This window comes from Halichoeres trimaculatus, unplaced genomic scaffold (assembly GCF_033239565.1).
Source record: "Halichoeres trimaculatus isolate MK-OKI-2021-1 unplaced genomic scaffold, fHalTri1.1 fHalTri1_scaffold_1, whole genome shotgun sequence".
In the NCBI taxonomy this organism is placed as follows: Eukaryota; Metazoa; Chordata; class Actinopteri; order Labriformes; family Labridae; genus Halichoeres; species Halichoeres trimaculatus.
Window position 1 is genome coordinate 25873133 of NW_027437179.1, and position 16251 is coordinate 25889383.

At 40.4% G+C, this 16251-nt stretch overlaps 3 protein-coding genes across 5 annotated transcripts; 1 reads left to right on the forward strand and 2 right to left on the reverse strand.

Moving 5' to 3' along the window:
• Positions 1-147: 147 nt before the first annotated feature.
• On the reverse strand, positions 148-2675 carry LOC141798186 (WD repeat-containing protein 82-like). The gene is made up of 9 exons (XM_074680012.1): positions 2296-2675; positions 2096-2196; positions 1942-2008; positions 1585-1684; positions 1069-1185; positions 821-976; positions 680-749; positions 459-601; positions 148-380 (listed from the first exon to the last, which is right to left on the reverse strand). Exons 1-9 carry the CDS (start codon positions 2454-2456, stop codon positions 348-350), a joined length of 948 nt encoding a protein of 315 aa, XP_074536113.1. The 5' UTR covers positions 2457-2675; the 3' UTR covers positions 148-347.
• Positions 2676-3655: 980 nt separating this feature from the next.
• On the forward strand, positions 3656-6940 carry rpusd4 (RNA pseudouridine synthase D4). Its single transcript, XM_074671482.1, has 6 exons — positions 3656-4142; positions 5398-5605; positions 5717-5810; positions 5932-6082; positions 6182-6279; positions 6508-6940. The coding sequence occupies exons 1-6, from the start codon at positions 3743-3745 to the stop codon at positions 6703-6705; spliced, it is 1149 nt and encodes a 382-aa protein (XP_074527583.1). The 5' UTR covers positions 3656-3742; the 3' UTR covers positions 6706-6940.
• Positions 6941-7013: 73 nt separating this feature from the next.
• qrich1 (glutamine-rich 1) lies at positions 7014-13646 on the reverse strand. 3 transcript variants are annotated; one of them, XM_074671462.1, is made up of 12 exons: positions 13516-13646; positions 12229-12506; positions 12052-12126; positions 11540-11665; positions 10562-11449; positions 10119-10278; positions 9760-9914; positions 9564-9678; positions 9379-9487; positions 9117-9268; positions 8944-9034; positions 7014-8430 (listed from the first exon to the last, which is right to left on the reverse strand). In XM_074671462.1, exons 2-12 carry the CDS (start codon positions 12493-12495, stop codon positions 8253-8255), a joined length of 2316 nt encoding a protein of 771 aa, XP_074527563.1. In that variant the 5' UTR covers positions 12496-12506; positions 13516-13646; the 3' UTR covers positions 7014-8252. The 3 variants fall into 3 exon arrangements, with proteins under 3 accessions (XP_074527563.1, XP_074527555.1, XP_074527571.1); XM_074671454.1 differs by having other exon boundaries at positions 13181-13619; XM_074671470.1 differs by having other exon boundaries at positions 13566-13610.
• Between the last annotated feature and the right edge of the window lie 2605 nt (positions 13647-16251).

Consider the following 16251-nt stretch of genomic DNA (forward strand, 5'->3'; position numbering starts at 1 on the left):
TTGTATCACATATTTTTTCACCTTTCTTTAGCATTTAGTGGCCAAGTTGTCTTCATCAGCCAATAGTTGGAGCCTTTGTATTATATTTCAATAGCAGTAAGAATAAAGTGAGAAAAACCTTGTTTTTATGTAAAAAAATGTTTAATATAAAGAGTTTGAACAATTAAAATATTATTTAAAAAAAAAAACATAAAACAAAATTGACCTGCTAAATTTAAACAGGAGGTAGGTAGGATTCTGAAGAACTGTTGCTAAGTTAAAAGTAGAATAAAAACGGTTGAAAATAACTATACAAAATGCCCCTGCTCCATTGTTTTAAAAAAAGGACCCAATTCAACAACATCCCTTCAAAGGTCATCAAGACACGGGAGCCAGAATTTCTGTAACAGGAAGAAAATGAGAAATTAAAAATGACACAGATCTGTTCCTAAAAGATGATGTGATGATTCTGATCTCACCATGTGAGTGCAGGCACTGGCAAACGTCATGTATCTGGGGTTAAACTGCAGAGTGTTGATGGCTCCTGGATGTTTCCCGTCCAGCACGGCCACCTTCATCCCGCTCTCAGTGCTCCAAACATGGACTCTCCCATCCTCTGAGCCTGCAAAGCAAGACACATTTAACAGTATTCACCACAACAGGCATCAAAGATATAAAAATAAGGGGGGTTGATGCTTACCGATCATAACAAACTGTGAATCTGGAGTGAAGCAGGCCTCCAGGGGGATGCCTTTACTGTTGTTGTAGCCCTTGGACAGTAAACATGTGATTTAATTGAACTTAAAGACAAAGGTAGTCCGTGGTTTTGTGGCAAACTTACAGAAAAAGTGTGCAGCACAGATCCGTTGAAGGCGTTCAGGATACGAATAATTCCTCCATTTGTGGAGATGAGAATCTGTTTCCCATCATTGCTGAACTTCAGCCCTGTCCATTCGCAGACACGATTAAACCTTGTCTCAAAGGATGCAAAGGGACCCTATCCACAGAATAGTTAGTTATTCTAAGCAGAGCAAGGAAGGGATAACACCACAAAGACAAGAACCACACATTCCTGGATTTCCATTTTACCTTGTCAAACGCACGGAGGTCGTAGAGTTTAATGGCCTGTGACTCCACCCCGGCAGCAAATATCAGACCATCAGGGTCGAAAGAACACACAGGTTTCCCCAGAGGGTTAGTCAGACCCTGAAACAGAAACAAACGAAAAAATAATTAAAATAAAATACAAACATATTCAAGGCAGCATTACTAATACCTGCTGTTTCCATCAAATCCTTTCATATTAATATGCCTCATGCCATTGATCTTTACTTCTTTTGAGTTGCCTCAGATTTTTGTATTTTAGTTATTTTCTGGTTCAGATGGGTTCAGATCCACATTGCACAATGCAGCACTGGTCACTAAAGCAGGTCTGGGGACATCCAGTGGCCAAAGGATAGAGAAGCTTTGGGAGCTTTAGCTTTGGCATGTGTGCAAGAATCTTGGTAATCCAAAGCTCTAACAACCACTGTAGTAACACATTTGAGAAACCACTATTAGCGAGATGCAGAACTTACATTTGCCAGGTTGGTTCATATTACTCACTTGACAATTTGGGGAGCGTAGGTCCCAGATTCTGATCGTCTTATCTAATGAGCCAGATATAAATGTATCATCTACAGGTGACATGGAGAGAGCAATAACCCTGAAAAAAAAAACAATCAGAAAAATAATTATCATTTCTCAGAAATTACACAACACAAATTCCATCTGGTATGATGTTGGGCTCACTTTAATTGTTAAAGTTAAATTAAAACAACCCTGTAGGAACAAAAACATGTACTGAATCTATAAATTTATCGCCAGCTTCTAATGTAGCAAACACCAGTACAGTCTTGTGTTGTTTTACTTGTCTCATATCGTGTCCCTCTGCTGACACTGGCAAATTTACATTTTACTCACCTTGCAGTGTGACCTGGAAAATACCTGATGAACTTGTTGTCAGTCAGAGACAAGTATCTGATGGTATCTAAAAGACATTAACACGTTATATTTTCCAATGCATCCCATTTGTGATGATCTGTGCAACACTTAACTGTAAGAGATGAGTTATTACCATCCAGTTTGTTGGAGCTGTAGACGACAGTCTGTGTGTCTCCATGTGTGTAGCGGATCAGGTCCACTCCGTACTTCTTGCTGTAAAGGGTCCTCTTTGGTCTGAGACATGACAGAAAAATTAAAGACATAAATGTAATCCAGCTTTGCTGAAGACTCAGAGTTGATTAAAATTTGACTGTAAATGTGATAATAACGTACTTTCCCTCCCGGATGTCATACAACACGATGCAGTCGTCGTCGCTGCTTGATACAGCGTGTTCACCATTTGGGCTGAAATCCACACAATTGACTTTTTGTGAATTTTCTCCATAAGTCCTGGCAACCCTGTAACTTCTTAGCACGCTGTCTGTTATCTTCATGTCTACAGGTCAGAGGCGATTTTTTCTTCATTAAAGTATACTTGTTAAAACCGTAACACAACATGAGTCGTCTAACACTTTTTTTCTGGGCCCTATGCATGAGACGTGTTTAGAACATTGGAGCAGCAAATGTAAAATTTCAGTCACATAAAAAACATTAAAACCTTAGAAACGCAAGCCAGTAGCAATACAGAGTTGAAACAACAACACATTTGGTTTATATCTCACTACGGACCAGGCGGGCGGTGTTTAACAAACACTATAACTCACAGGGCTCTGTCACAGGGGTTTAACAGACCGGTAAGTGACGGAACAAGAAACGAAGACTTCAACACTTAGAGACGGGAAATGACGACATACCAAGTCAGGACTACTTCACACGAAAGTCCTTTATGCCTTTATTTTAATTTTGTAAAAACTTTATTAGAAATGTACCAAACAAACCATGGACACGTATTGACAAATAGAAAATAGTAAAGATAATTAGCTATGTCACAGCAGACATCGTCATATTTACGTTTTAAATATTAAGTAAAATGTTTATTATATGATAAAAATAGTTTTTGAGCAGACTATTTCCAGTCATTCATGGACATCAATTTAGAATTATTTCACAAGTTGGCTACAAGTTTAAAAGGTGAACAAGGAATCCCTTGGAAAGATAAACAGAGTTCATAATTTGGGTGAAATGTTTGGTACAGTTTACTTTATTTCTTAAAACCATTTTTGTGAAATATCATTCTTGTTCTGCCTGGAAATGATATTTTTGTCTGGGATTGACAGTCCTTAAATGGACTGGTAGTTGTGATCCTAGACTTTGGTGTGTCATCTTATGTTCTGTTAGGAATACTGATTGTCAGGGAGATGTCGACTCTGTGGGTTTGAAATTATGATCGCAACAGAATTTTCTATAATTCAGGAGATTGGTGTCAGTATCCATCAAATCACTTATAAACCATAAATTCCTTACAAACCACCCTGCGTAAGATAAAGATTTGATCTCCCTTTTTCTAATATACCAAACACTTTAAGGTCAGACCCAAGCATAGTTTTGACCCAATTTCCACATTTTATTCAGTTTTTAATTTCAAGAGTCCAATAGGCTCTTGTTTACTGAGATTCCAACACGGATAACCATTATTTGTTATAAAAGTCTAGATTCTAAATCAGTTCTTTTACTCTGAAAGGAGTGACTCGGAAGTTATTAAACGCATGTGTCCTGGTCCTGATATTGTGGGGTTTGGTGTTTCTCCGTAGTAATGTGAAAGTACTGTACTCAGTCTACCATGAACAACTGCACGAGAACAGCGAGTAGGGAATGGAGAGTTATACAGAACATAGTCTTCGGACAACGGGACACCTGCCGCCCATGTCAGGCAGCAGCACGATTCCTCAGCCGGGGTCAGGCCACCGCGGCGAAACCCGCTTCAGGTACCCACACTGAAGAGAAACCTCGACTGCGAGCAATTGACCTAGCCCGGAAGGTCCAGCAGGAGAAGGCGAAGCCATCCCAGATCGAGCCTCCGATGTCTGCTCAGCAGAGAATAGTGACAGACCTGAAGCGTTTCAGTTTACAGCTACAAAACGTTCATCCCAACGTGCTGGCCAAACACCTCCACAGGAGTGTGCTGTACAAGGATAAAGATGTGGTCATCATCAACAAACCCTACGGTGTCCCTGTCAGAGGTAAAGCAACAAGAGTTTAAAAACAAGTCTAAAACGTCTGTCTTTCTTTCTTTCTTTCTTTCTTTCTTTCTTTCTTTCTTTCTTTCTTTCTTTCTTCAGAGCTGTACGATGGGTCAATTCATAAGTTAGAATCAGAATTGTTGACCAATAACTCTGTTCTTGTTGAATAGCTTTTTGGGTTTCTGGGAGTTCATAAAGTAAAATCAGCAATTTATTTGATTCATAAATTGAGTACCTTCCTCATTATCTTTAGTAAGATGGTTTTTTTTGCTCCCGATCCGTTTCTGATTTTTTTTAATTTGGATTATCTGCCGATCCCGATATTTCCCGATCCGATTTTTCAGCAATGCATTAAGAAAAAAAGAAAAGAAAAAAAACCTCATACAAGTTGCCCTTTGAGTTTTTTTATGTGATTTAAATGAAGGTATCATTCTAGCCAACATGGATATAGCTTTTTTCTCCACTTAGTGCAGCATTGGATCAACAAAATAAAAACAAAGCTTCTCAGTGGTGCACCACAAGATTACCTTGTATGTGTGTGACAATAAGATTGCAATTTGTTGTTTGCAATTTTGTTGTACTTCTTATAATGACAAATTAAGTTCTATTCTAAAATGCATGATGATGTGCTATTATACACATTTTAATTAAAAACAAGAACTAAGGCCCCAGGCTTTTTCCGATTCCCTCTCCCCCTATCTCCGATCATTAAAAAATGCCCCGATCAGCCCCGATGCCGATCACATGATCGGATCGGGACATCCCTAAAAAATAGTGTTCCTTTTATGTACTGAGACACATACTAATGTCTCAAATGTCTCTTACATACGTGTACTTTAAATTACATTAGATAAGAACTTAAAAGGATAAATGCATAAAGGCAGCACATTTTTATGTCGAAATTGTTTCTACCAACAATTACCAATTAAAAAAGATGCAGTTTGGAGGCTCTTAGAAAAAAAATAAAGTTTCGTGTATTTGAAAGATTGTTTAGACAATTCTGAAATTTTAAATACTAGGACAGAAATTGAACAGATTAATGGATAATTTGTTACATGTTAACTTAAGGATTAACAATTTCTTATTGTGTTCCAAATACTCTTTGCTATGGCCAAAATGATGATTAGCCAGCATGAGTCTGCTGAAGTCTTGTGGAGACAGTTGATGATTATTACATTAATTGTACTTCTGCAGTATCAGTGTTACTGTGTATTTTCTATAAAATCGTGTCATAAAAGTTATTTTTCTCTCTCAGAGGACCCTAAAGTCACATCCATCACCACTGTGCTTCCTGTTCTCTCCAAAATGATGGATGGGATGAAGGTCAAATCTGATTCTCAGCTGTTCCCATGTCTGGGACTGGAGAAGGAAACACCAGGGGCTCTTCTGCTGGCCAGGAGCGAAGAAGTCTTGGAGCACTTACTGAACCTCCACAGAAACAATCAAATTCAGAGAAAGTACTGGTGAGACACAGGAGAGTGGAGAAAAGATTAAAAAAGGTCTGAATGTGGTGTATTTGTTGAGTCACTAAATATTGCCTTTAACATGAAGACACTTGACATGATCTTCTTCAGGGTTATAACAGTTGGTGTTCCTGTGCCATCTGAAGGATTGATTGACATCCCTGTCATTGAGAGGGCAGTCACAGGCTCTCAGCCACACTACAAGGTGCCTCTTCTTCTATGGATTTGATTCTTTATGGAAGTAGATGTTAATAAATGAACTGGGAGGTCCTTGCACACTGTAGTAATCTAATTTAATTTTGTTTCCTTCTTTCTATTTCTTTCAGATGGCTTTGAGTCCTCTTTTCAAAATGAATGATGCAGGGGATGGTGTCACTAAAGTCCGTGGCCACAGGCAAGCTCACCCTGCAGTGACCAAGTACAGAGTCATTGACAGCAGGAATGGTTGTAGCCTTGTGGAGCTTCAGCCTTTAACAGGTAAGACGACTGTTAGTAATACAGGAAACCCCTGCTACCAAATATAAGTTATAAAATATATAAGTTTCCTCCTATTTGCTGATTTTTTTTTGTGCACAGGAGCAAAGCACCAGATGAGGGTTCACATGGCATATGCTCTGACATGCCCCTTTCTTGGTGACCACAAATATTCCCACTGGAGCAAACTGGCACCTCAGGTAAGATTTCGGAAGTTTCACAAGTCCAGATCTTGAAATTATGGGTGGATAAATAATGCAGAAGTGCTTACATCATAAAACAGGTAGTACTAAGTACTAAGCTTACTTTACTTTTTGTAGCTTCTCTCTCATGCTACATCTTGTAAAACAGTTGTTTAGGATAGATTTGCCTTTTTTTCCATTGAGTGCCTTTTTCTGCCATAAAACTATTTTCCTTTTGGTGCACAGAAATTACCTGAACGTGTGCTGGGAAAGCTCGGACTGGAGCAGAGCAAGATCAGGTACCTTCCTCTTCATGTCCTTGCAAGAGAGGTGAGACTGCCAGGAACCAGCCAAGATGAGATCAGCGTGTCCTGTCCCCTACCCAAATACTTCACTCAAACATTAAACAGACTGCAGTTAACGCTCCCAGACAAAACAGACTAAATAACACACGCCTGGCTTTTGTTCAACCCTTTTTAAATAGGCCTGGGATTCAAATGCAGGCATCCGTGACAGACTATTTCATACCTGTTCAATGGAGGGGGATTTTATGCCTATCTGGGTATTTAAGGGTGTGTTAAGTTGTTCAAAATACAAATAATGTTTAGGAAATTATTTGCCAACAATTTATTTATGTAATAGAAAAAATAAAAATAAAAAAAGAACTGTCTCAAATTTCTTTTGTGAACAGCTGTATTTTCACTACAGGAACCTTTGGAGGAACTTTGTGTTTCTGCCTAGATTCCACTGTCATCACTCATAGAACTCACAAGGAACTATTTTGGAGCGTGGTACATTTTTGCTGTGGTGATTCTGCACCAAATACAAATATATGCTGAAATTAAATTGTGTAATTTTTTTTTATCCAGCCTACAGCAACACCCTCTGCACTATCTGTATGTGCCTACAGCTCTGGAACTTCAGTGTGTTTAATAACTGAAAATATTTGATTTATCCGCTACACACACTTTTGGTCGCCTTCCACTAAGTCCAATCAGGAGTTGCCCACAATGTTGTGAAATTTTTTGATACCCCTGACATTTTAATGGAGCAGCAAGCAGACACTTCAACAGATTTTTGTTTCTGTAAAGCACAGGTCAGGAAAAATACTGCTGTTATTCTTCCAAATTTAGATGTCATTCATGGGAGACCACATGGCTTTGTATGGTTTCCTCATGGCAACTGCTGCTGTTAAAGCATGTGTCATCATAGTAGCATTTCTAGTGATGACACAGTGCTTTGATAGAAGAATTAATACTGTGTCAGCTAAAGATGTTTTCATCTGCATGTCCTGTTTAATAACGGACGATACACACATACAGAAATAGGTTGGCAAAAAATCCTCAGTGGGGGTTTCAATCACTAGCTTAGACCTGAGAGAAACGTTTCCAATGTCCTGAATCACTACATTATAGCACTTGACCTTGTGAATATCTGGAGGTTCAAACTCACGCAAAGATCCACAAGCATAAATTATGATGTCATTTTTGAAAACAGGCACAAATTCTTCAGCTTTGAACATATCAATACATGATCCAAAATGCAGTTGGTATACAAAAACAGTTTGAAGCAGAGGTCCCCTGTAACTGTCCAGTGGGGCGTAATGTAGCATAGAGGGGCTTTGAAGAGAAGTAAGATGGTTAATGGTCTGTGAGGTTAAGTAGTGAGGGCTATACATCCTCATATCATATTGATAAGACTGACTTTCACAGGAAAAAAAATACAGTCCAGCAGAAGAAAAAGTTCTCCTTACATGCCTATTCAAGGTTACAGAGGCAACGGCTTAAAAGTAGTTGAACAAAGAACAGTCCATCCCATCAGCTGGAAACAGAAAATGTGAGGGAGAAAAAAAAACTTTGACATAAAACAGATGATTGTTTCAGGTGTGGTTCCATGTGATAGATGTTCATTGAGGTTAATAGAGACAGGGTGGATACTGCATGGCCAGCAGTCAGTGACCAAAGAGCTAGTTCCCATGAAGTCCACATATTTCATTGACCTGCATTGATGATCTCTTGGATTTCTCGTACCACAATGATGCGGGCCAGCATGTGCTCCACTTGCTGGCTGCTGAGAGGCTGAGATGAGTACCACATGGGGCTGTTAGGTGCGACTACAGGCTCTGGAGTCATGTAGTATGCATCATTTCGGCCCTTAACGCTCTGAGGGCTGGAGAACACAAGAAAAGTCAGATATTAAAAGCTGGGCGACACAAAAGTAAACCAAACATTCAAAGCTTCCCCTGATGACTGGCTGTGGTGTGTTATGTGTGTAGTTTAAAAGTCCTGCCTCCTCAACATTAACAAATGAAACATGATTCATGGGTCTGTTGACCAATGGGGCTCCTGCTGCTCTGTATTACCAGATCAGCAAAGTATAGACAAAACAGCAGGATTAGAGGGAACACACACTAAAACAAAGGTCCAATAACTTTCCATAATGGCACAGACTCTGGCTACAAAATAAAATCAGCAGCCTAGGATGCCAGTGACCACATTTTTGCTCCACTTTTGTGTAATGGGATTAGAGCTGAAAGATACATCGTTGTTGCATCTATACCCAGATCTGAACAAGCACAATATTGATATCGCAGAATCAATTTTATAAACAATGTGGAGTTTTGTCAGTGTTTGCATTTTGTCCATATTCGTTCAGCCCTAAATGAGCCGCTGCATCACTTACCATTTGAAGAGATAAAAGTCGTACAGTTTGATGGGGCAGCGGAGAGGATTCTCAGGGTCTTCAGCTTGCTCTTCAAACATTTCATCAGGTCCTGGAAAAGATGTCACACATCTCAGTAATGTCTATCAATTTTTAAAGAGACCACATCAAAACTGAGTTGAAGTGTGGAGTACCTTTCTGTCCTGGGCCATGTGCACCCTGTACTTTGAGAAGGCGGATACTGGTGGCTTTGTCCTTGGTGTTTGTAGGGTTCTTCCTTGTGTGTCGCAGGACCTTCGAGAAAGCTACTTTCATGTGCTGTTCAGGTGTGATCAGGTGGAAATGCCTGGGATAGAGACACATTTTAAAAACAGTGTTTAATCTCCAACATAGTTTGCTGCTTTTTTTTTTTTTAACTCAAAATGACTGATTTAGGTCAGGGAGTGGGTTACTCACTTAGTGTTGAAGTACATTAGAGTTGTGAGCAATGTGGCAGGTGAGTGTGCACCAAGCTGTTTACACTCCCACAGCATCTCTTCAGTCACATGACTTGGAATGACATAACCTAAAAAGGAAAAACTTTAATATTTGTCTCTGTAAAAGAATTTAAAAAACAAAGTTAAGGTTGAACTTCTGCTTACCTAAAGGATGGACACTTGGCTTCCAACCATCCAGGATTGAGTGTAAACACCCACCAAAACGTGTGTAATATTGGTCAGAGAAAATGTCATCCACACGGCCATTTTCAAAGAGATACTACAACAGACAAAGTACGTGTTAATTAAAAAATTAAAAGTTTTTTAGAAGGATACACAAAGTATTAATGAGCACACTAACCTTCTGTATACACAAGAAAATATAATATAGAACATCAGAAGCAAACTCCTCTTCTTCCGATCCTCGAGCCTCTTGAGTCATCAGGGAAAGAGCCAGGTTTAGCTCAGCCACAGCACTTGACACCAAGTCCTCCTGAAAACGTAGCGGCTGGCGGCCTGGAACCAGACACAGAGGGATTAAAAAAGTTTTATGAGTGCTACAGAGTTTACTTGTTCCTCGATTTTAAGTGAAAGACAAGTTAGACAACAAGCAAATCAGATACAACAAAACAAACCTGTTTTTTTTTTTCAAGAGGTTTGTGATGCGTTTCCTGAATGTCTAATGTAAATAACTCTTCAAATGATTAAAAGCTGACTTACGGCCAATGGGTGCAAGCTTTGTCTTTTCCTGCTTGCTCAGCTCCACATTTTTTCGCTTCGCCCAAAGGCGCCACACCTCCAGGCCTTCCTCTGGCTTCAGGCAGACAGGAACCAGAATCTCTGTGGGTGGTTCAGCATTGGCCTCTGTTTCAATGTGACCCTGCGAAACGCAGATATAAAAATTTCTGTAGTCATATTATGGGAAAAAGCCGTAAAGATGGTGGGGCAATTTTTACGTCACGTGATGTTGATTCATCTGCTTATAATCAAAAGGCTTACATAACAACATTTAACTTGTAGATTTCAGGTATTATTAGCACTTTTTGGTTTTTGGGAAACATGACTTAGTTATTTCATGCTAATAAGCACCGAGCACATACAAAGCACAAGAGACATTGTGTTCAGCCTTCTCGTTTTAGTTCTAGGGCAAAAAGTGTTCAAACCTGCAGATGGAGCTGCTGCTCTTGTCCCTCTTCTCCTTGGCCTTGCTGTTGACTTGGGTCCCATATGTGTACAGACTGTGCCGTGTTGTAAGTCCCACCAACAGTCTGCACTGCTACAGGGATGTGAATGTTCCCGTTCATGAACTGCGCTGGGAATAAGGTCTGCACTATTTCTTCCTGTGTTCCAGCGATGGCCGAGTGCCCCTCTGCAGACCGTGATGAAGAACCAGAGGACACTTTGTCCTTACCATTAGTGGTGGCGACTTGTACAGTATTATAGGTCTCTTGTGGTATAGCAATGTGAGTTACACCTTGCTGCTGTGGAGTAGAGTACACAGGAATAGTCCAGGTTTCACCTGTGGGACCTGTGATAGTTCCTGTAGTGCTGTACAACTGAGCGCTGTCGACAGTGAGCAAATCTGGTCGTAGGGATACATAGCTCTGCGGCTGACCCTGAGGGATGGCCAGAACTGTAGCAACCTGCTGGCCCTGTGGTACAGCATATGACACAGCCACAGGGACATCCACCTTGCGCTTCTTGGCAGGTTGAAGAACTGTTGAGACAGCAGCAGTCCTCCTCTCTGCCTCACGGGGAGACTCCTGCTGCTGTGAAGGAGACATGGCCTCTATGGTTTGGATCTGGATCTGTTGGCCCCCTTGTAGCTGAATTTGTTGGCCGTCCTGTAGTTGAATTTGCTGGCCTCCTTGTAAGTGAATCTGCTGACCATCCTGTAGTGTGATGTGCTGGCCATCCTGTAATTGAATCTGTTGGCCAGCCTGAATTTGGATTTGCTGGCCCCCTGGCAACTGAATATGCTGGATTTGTTGGCCACTTGACAGCTGGATTTGTTGACCTCCAGCTACAGCTGCAACCAGTTGTGCCTGAAGCTGTAGAATACAGTCAACAAAATCACAAGGCTGCAATAACGTGAATACTTAATTGTTTTCAGAGACTATGCTGCATCAAAAAATGTCTACCTGCTGCTGCTGCTCCTCTGTGAGCTCTCCCTGCTGGACAAGATGGGCTGCTTGGATTCCCTGCAGGTCCTGTTGAGATGGGGAAGCCACCTGAAGCACTTGACCCTGTTGTTCCTGTATCTGCACCTGCCACAGAGAAAAGAGTAAAAAATAAAGACTAAGCAACAGAACTAATGTTACAGTGTATCTGAAGCTGCTTGGTCTCCTCATCGCTTGTGAACTGTGTTACAACCCAGTCCTTTAGAGGAATTCTGGTAGGAGTTTGACAGGCACAAGTTCAGTGGTAGAAAGAGGATCAGGACTGATTCTGCTCCCTTACAACTGGTAATGTACGAGGGGGCTAGTAGTTAAAGAAACTCTATATAGTACATAAATGTAGAATGGAAAAGTTACTGGCAGTTATTTTGGTGATGAACTGACACCTGGATGGTGAGCAATGGGTCTGATTCTGACTCATTCGTCTTGAGTAATATGAAAATATGCGATAGTAAGACAGTGACTTATCCACTCACCTGAACTTGAAGCTGCTGTTCAGACTCCTGATGCACTGACAGATGAGGGGAAATCTCTGCTGAGGTGACTTGTACCTGCAATAAAACATATGCACTCATTAATTACTGCATAATAAGGTGTATAGCAAATATTAATCAACACTAACAGCTCTAACAAAAACATGAAACTACAATTACCGGACAAGCCAGCTCTAACAAGGAGCCTGCCACCTCAGTGCTGTCCGTGTAGATACAGTTGGTACCCTGCTGCTGGTACACCATGGCTGTGGTGGTGGTTGTGGTGGTGGTGGAGGCCGCCCCTCCCTGCTGGCTGAACTCCTGCAGCACCTCTGGGCCCTTGGAGAGAGACTCCAGGAACTCCTTCATCCTGTGCTGAGGCACAGTGCGTGCCTTCTGTCGCACATATTCATCAAAGGAGACCACCCCACTCTCCTGCTCATTCATCGTCAATAGACCTGTAAACACAAAGAGACGCTTTTAAACATTTGGTAATATTTAGTTCGAAACAGCTGACAGCTACAACTATGTCCACCAAAATCACAAAAACCTCAAATGCTATCCCACCAGTTTACCCTTGCTACTGCGATTATTTCAGTAGAAAAAAACTAAGACGCATAACGATGGATCCCTGCTTGGAAGACAACAGAATAAAAGCGGACAAAGTGCATTTTGTTTTGTAGCACGGTGACTGAGTCGGCGCTTCAGTTTAGAAAGCAGTGTTTTGTAATTCGTTGCAAAGTACATTGTTACATTTTGAATGAAATGCTTGGTAAAACAATGTGACAGTCTATCAAATGTACCGACTTCAACATTTTTGCCTACTTCCTTATGTTAGAGTCTACGCTATAGCTTCTGGTTAGCATACCAGCTTCAGAGTGTTAGCATGTTGTCACAGACCATATGGACAGTTAGCTGGCTCGTAAACTTGTTTAACATTTTTATATAGTCCACTTCTACCTATAAACCTATATATATATAGTTACAATAACATTTGCTGCATTTTCTCGAAGATTCGATCACAAACATCAAAACTCTCCATTGCAACATGACATCAAGCTAGCTAATCGTTATGCTAACGTTAGCTAGATAGCTAGCTAGCTTGGTGTCTTGCTGGATCCTGTCATGCTACCTTAAATAAAACGAAATCCTCTCCTTTCCGCCAAGGCACGGTGTTTAAAACTAAAAAGCCGATAAACGTCTAACAGCTACCAGCAGAACGCCATTAACTCTACTACATAGTGCGCGCAGCAGTGTTAACCCGCAAACAATACTGTGATTAGACTGCGATAAAATGTTAACAGCAGCGGGCGGGCGAGGTCTGACGTCTGCTTATTTCAGGGTGAGATCCAAGCAGGCTCTTCGTTGTAGAACGAGTTTCCCTACTCCAGCAAAACACAGATCGATTCAATCAAACTGAATCCCGAGCGGGCTCATCACTATAGGCTGTACTACACAGCTACATACAGAAATCTCCCACTGTGTTTATCCAGTGAGATATGAAATGACGGAAGTACAGGCCACGAGAGCAGCGCGATTCCTCTGCAGACTGCTGGTCTGTGAGGCATCGGCCTGCCGCCGCGTTCTCTTAACAAGAGATCGCATCCTGAGACCCAAACCAGATTTATGAATCCATAAAGCTGCGATAGAAACTGCAATTGCATTTTGATAAGGCGTGCACTGCCATGTCTTTGAACGTCAAGTATATCAAACAATGCCATGATGTTTTAATTAAATGTAAGCTAAAATGAACACTTTGTTGTAAATAAACATCATTGAACAAATATAAACATCTATTACATGTAATTTTATTGGAAATAAAAAGCAGGAAATTGACAAAAAGTTTAACTGTGCCCTCTTTTATATGTTGTTGGGCAGAAGGGTATGAAACCATTTAAGTGATACTATTAAATTAAGTGCGTCTGATTCACTTCAGTATCCTCCTTCTTGCTGTTAATTGACATTTATACTTTTTTTTTTTTTTTTTGAGAAATACTACCCTATACCATAGACATTTTTCGGAAAGCTATAACATTTACATTACTTGTCACATTCCCCCTCTGTAGCAAGCACATGACTTGTCAAATGGGTTGTTGATGGTAAAACTTTGATATTTCCGAAGTGAAACGGCACTAAAAAGCCTCACGGCATGTTTGGTTGATGCCTGGATAACATTGAACGGATGTACCTTTAACATTTCCTAACTTCCCCAGTCTGCCTTAAAGAGCCAGGCATGTGCTACTGAGAGCCTCCCCCTGCTCTCCCCACAACAAACTGCCTCTTGCCCTTCTTAAGGTGGACCAGCATGGATGTGCTGTGTGAATAGGCCGTGTCCTTTTGTACTGGATAGGAAACAGTTAATTCCCACACTCAGTGCACGCTTTCTGGCACTGCAAGGGCTCTGGGGTGGGGGGTTTGGTTGTATAATTACTAATATATTCTTTTATTTTCTATTAAATAAATATTTTGAAATGCTAATAGAATAATAAAATAAATAAATAAATAAAAAATAAAATAAAATACAGAATAAAAAAAACTTAATCATTTTAACATTTAGCATGCATGTTCCACCCATAAGTCACAGGATCTTTTGACCTGCCAGTATGCAAATTTCTACAGTAATGTGTCTGTTTTTTAGCACATGCAATAAACGTTCTTATCTTGCTGGCTTCCCATTGTGACTTCATGTGACTTGGTGCCACCATAAGAATCTTAATGTAATCCTTTAGTGAAGGGATTTACCTTGACACAACAGATGTAAAAAGATGCAGGTGAGGTCTGTTGGCTTGCATTATTGAAGAAACATTTAAATCTAATAAAGCCCTTTCAATGTAATTAGGCACAGAAGATAGCTTGCATGGTCCCCATTCAGGCGTTTTTAATCAGCTGTTGGAAGTTTGGTAATGAAGTTGTTTTTGCAGGTGGCAGTAGAGCAGGGGAGTGCCAAGTCACCAGCCGGTGGGGTAATAGGCATGAGACATATGCTTAAGGCTGGATGACTGTAAACATGCCCCTAAATCCAATGTGTGCTCTTACAGTAATGCTCTGTGCACAACATCAGAAATCAGATGACACGCGTTTTACGGCAAGCAACAATGTAGAGCTGCCCGAGATGCACTGAGAGAAGGCAAAGCAATAAAAAGGATTACCAGGTACATCTGCATTATCTGGTTTGATTGATGATTGAATTGTTTTTGGTTTGAGTCATAGAGGTAGTAGCATTAGTCTGAGAATACTGTTTGAGTGATGTTTGGAGACTGTTTTTTGCAGTAGTTTGACACATTGCTGCACCCTTAACTGCAAGTGAAACTTTTTTTAATGTTTTCATATTCCCACTTGCGAATATACATTTTTCCAGACTACAATTTATGTAAAATTAGTTTAAAGCTAATGTCAGACTGAAAAAAAATATATATAGAAGAAATAGCATCACTATGTCATCTTGGTTTTCTTGAGTTGTTTTTTGGATTAAGTCACCTCTGGAAGTTATTTTGAGATGATGTTAATATGCATCAAATTTGTGCTTTTTGCCTTTCAAAAATAACGCTAATATTAATTAATGCTCCTTTTTCACTATCATATTTTATAATTTGAGCGGCAGCTTTGCATTTGTGACCTTGTAGTTACTCACATCAGACTAATTCATTAGATACTTTCATTATTATGCTGCAGTGTTGTATTTTTGGCGGGACAGCCGATCATCCACAGACGGTTGGAAGTGGCTCACTAGATTACACATGGGAATTACCCTTCTTTATAGGATTTGCGCACAAGATTAATTATCTGGGAATCTGTTTGACTCTTTATCTCAAAAGTCTTTCTACTATCAGTTCGTTCACAATCATCAGGATTGTATTTTAACCCTTCTTCTTCTGTGTTGTTTTACAGGTCTTGGGAATTCCTTTGTCAAAATGAGGCATCCATCTTTGCTCCTGATTACTTTAGCAATATCCCTTTCGTCACTCGGAAGCATCACTGAAACTTCACATTCACTGGACAGGTCAGATAATGCCAAAGTGACTCAAAGCACAGATAGAGTCAACACTGACCTGGACACAGTGAGTGACTCCATGGAAGGCAGTGGACATACTAGTGATGGTACAGCACTGATGCTCATCAGTCAAGTTGTCATTCCAGAGGAGTCTGACCAAGCCAGCAATGACAGCCCCTCAGGACCAGGAATTACTTTAACTAGATCACCAG

Excerpts from the sequence above, each read along its gene's own strand:
- LOC141798186 (XM_074680012.1), bottom strand. The coding sequence starts at position 2,456 with ATGAAGATAACAGACAGCGTGCTAAGAAGTTACAGGGTTGCCAGGACT. Across the intron at positions 750-820 it reads CTGTGCTGCACACTTTTTCT|GGCTACAACAACAGTAAAGG; the intron begins GTAAGTTTGCCA and ends TTACTGTCCAAG. Across the intron at positions 381-458 it reads CCAGTGCCTGCACTCACATG|AAATTCTGGCTCCCGTGTCT; the intron begins GTGAGATCAGAA and ends TTCCTGTTACAG.
- rpusd4 (XM_074671482.1), top strand. The coding sequence starts at position 3,743 with ATGAACAACTGCACGAGAACAGCGAGTAGGGAATGGAGAGTTATACAG. Across the intron at positions 5,811-5,931 it reads GCTCTCAGCCACACTACAAG|ATGGCTTTGAGTCCTCTTTT; the intron begins GTGCCTCTTCTT and ends TATTTCTTTCAG. Across the intron at positions 6,280-6,507 it reads GGAGCAAACTGGCACCTCAG|AAATTACCTGAACGTGTGCT; the intron begins GTAAGATTTCGG and ends TTTGGTGCACAG.
- qrich1 (XM_074671462.1), bottom strand. The coding sequence starts at position 12,495 with ATGAATGAGCAGGAGAGTGGGGTGGTCTCCTTTGATGAATATGTGCGA. Across the intron at positions 9,488-9,563 it reads GCCAAGTGTCCATCCTTTAG|GTTATGTCATTCCAAGTCAT; the intron begins GTAAGCAGAAGT and ends TTTCCTTTTTAG. Across the intron at positions 9,269-9,378 it reads CTAATGTACTTCAACACTAA|GCATTTCCACCTGATCACAC; the intron begins GTGAGTAACCCA and ends TCTCTATCCCAG.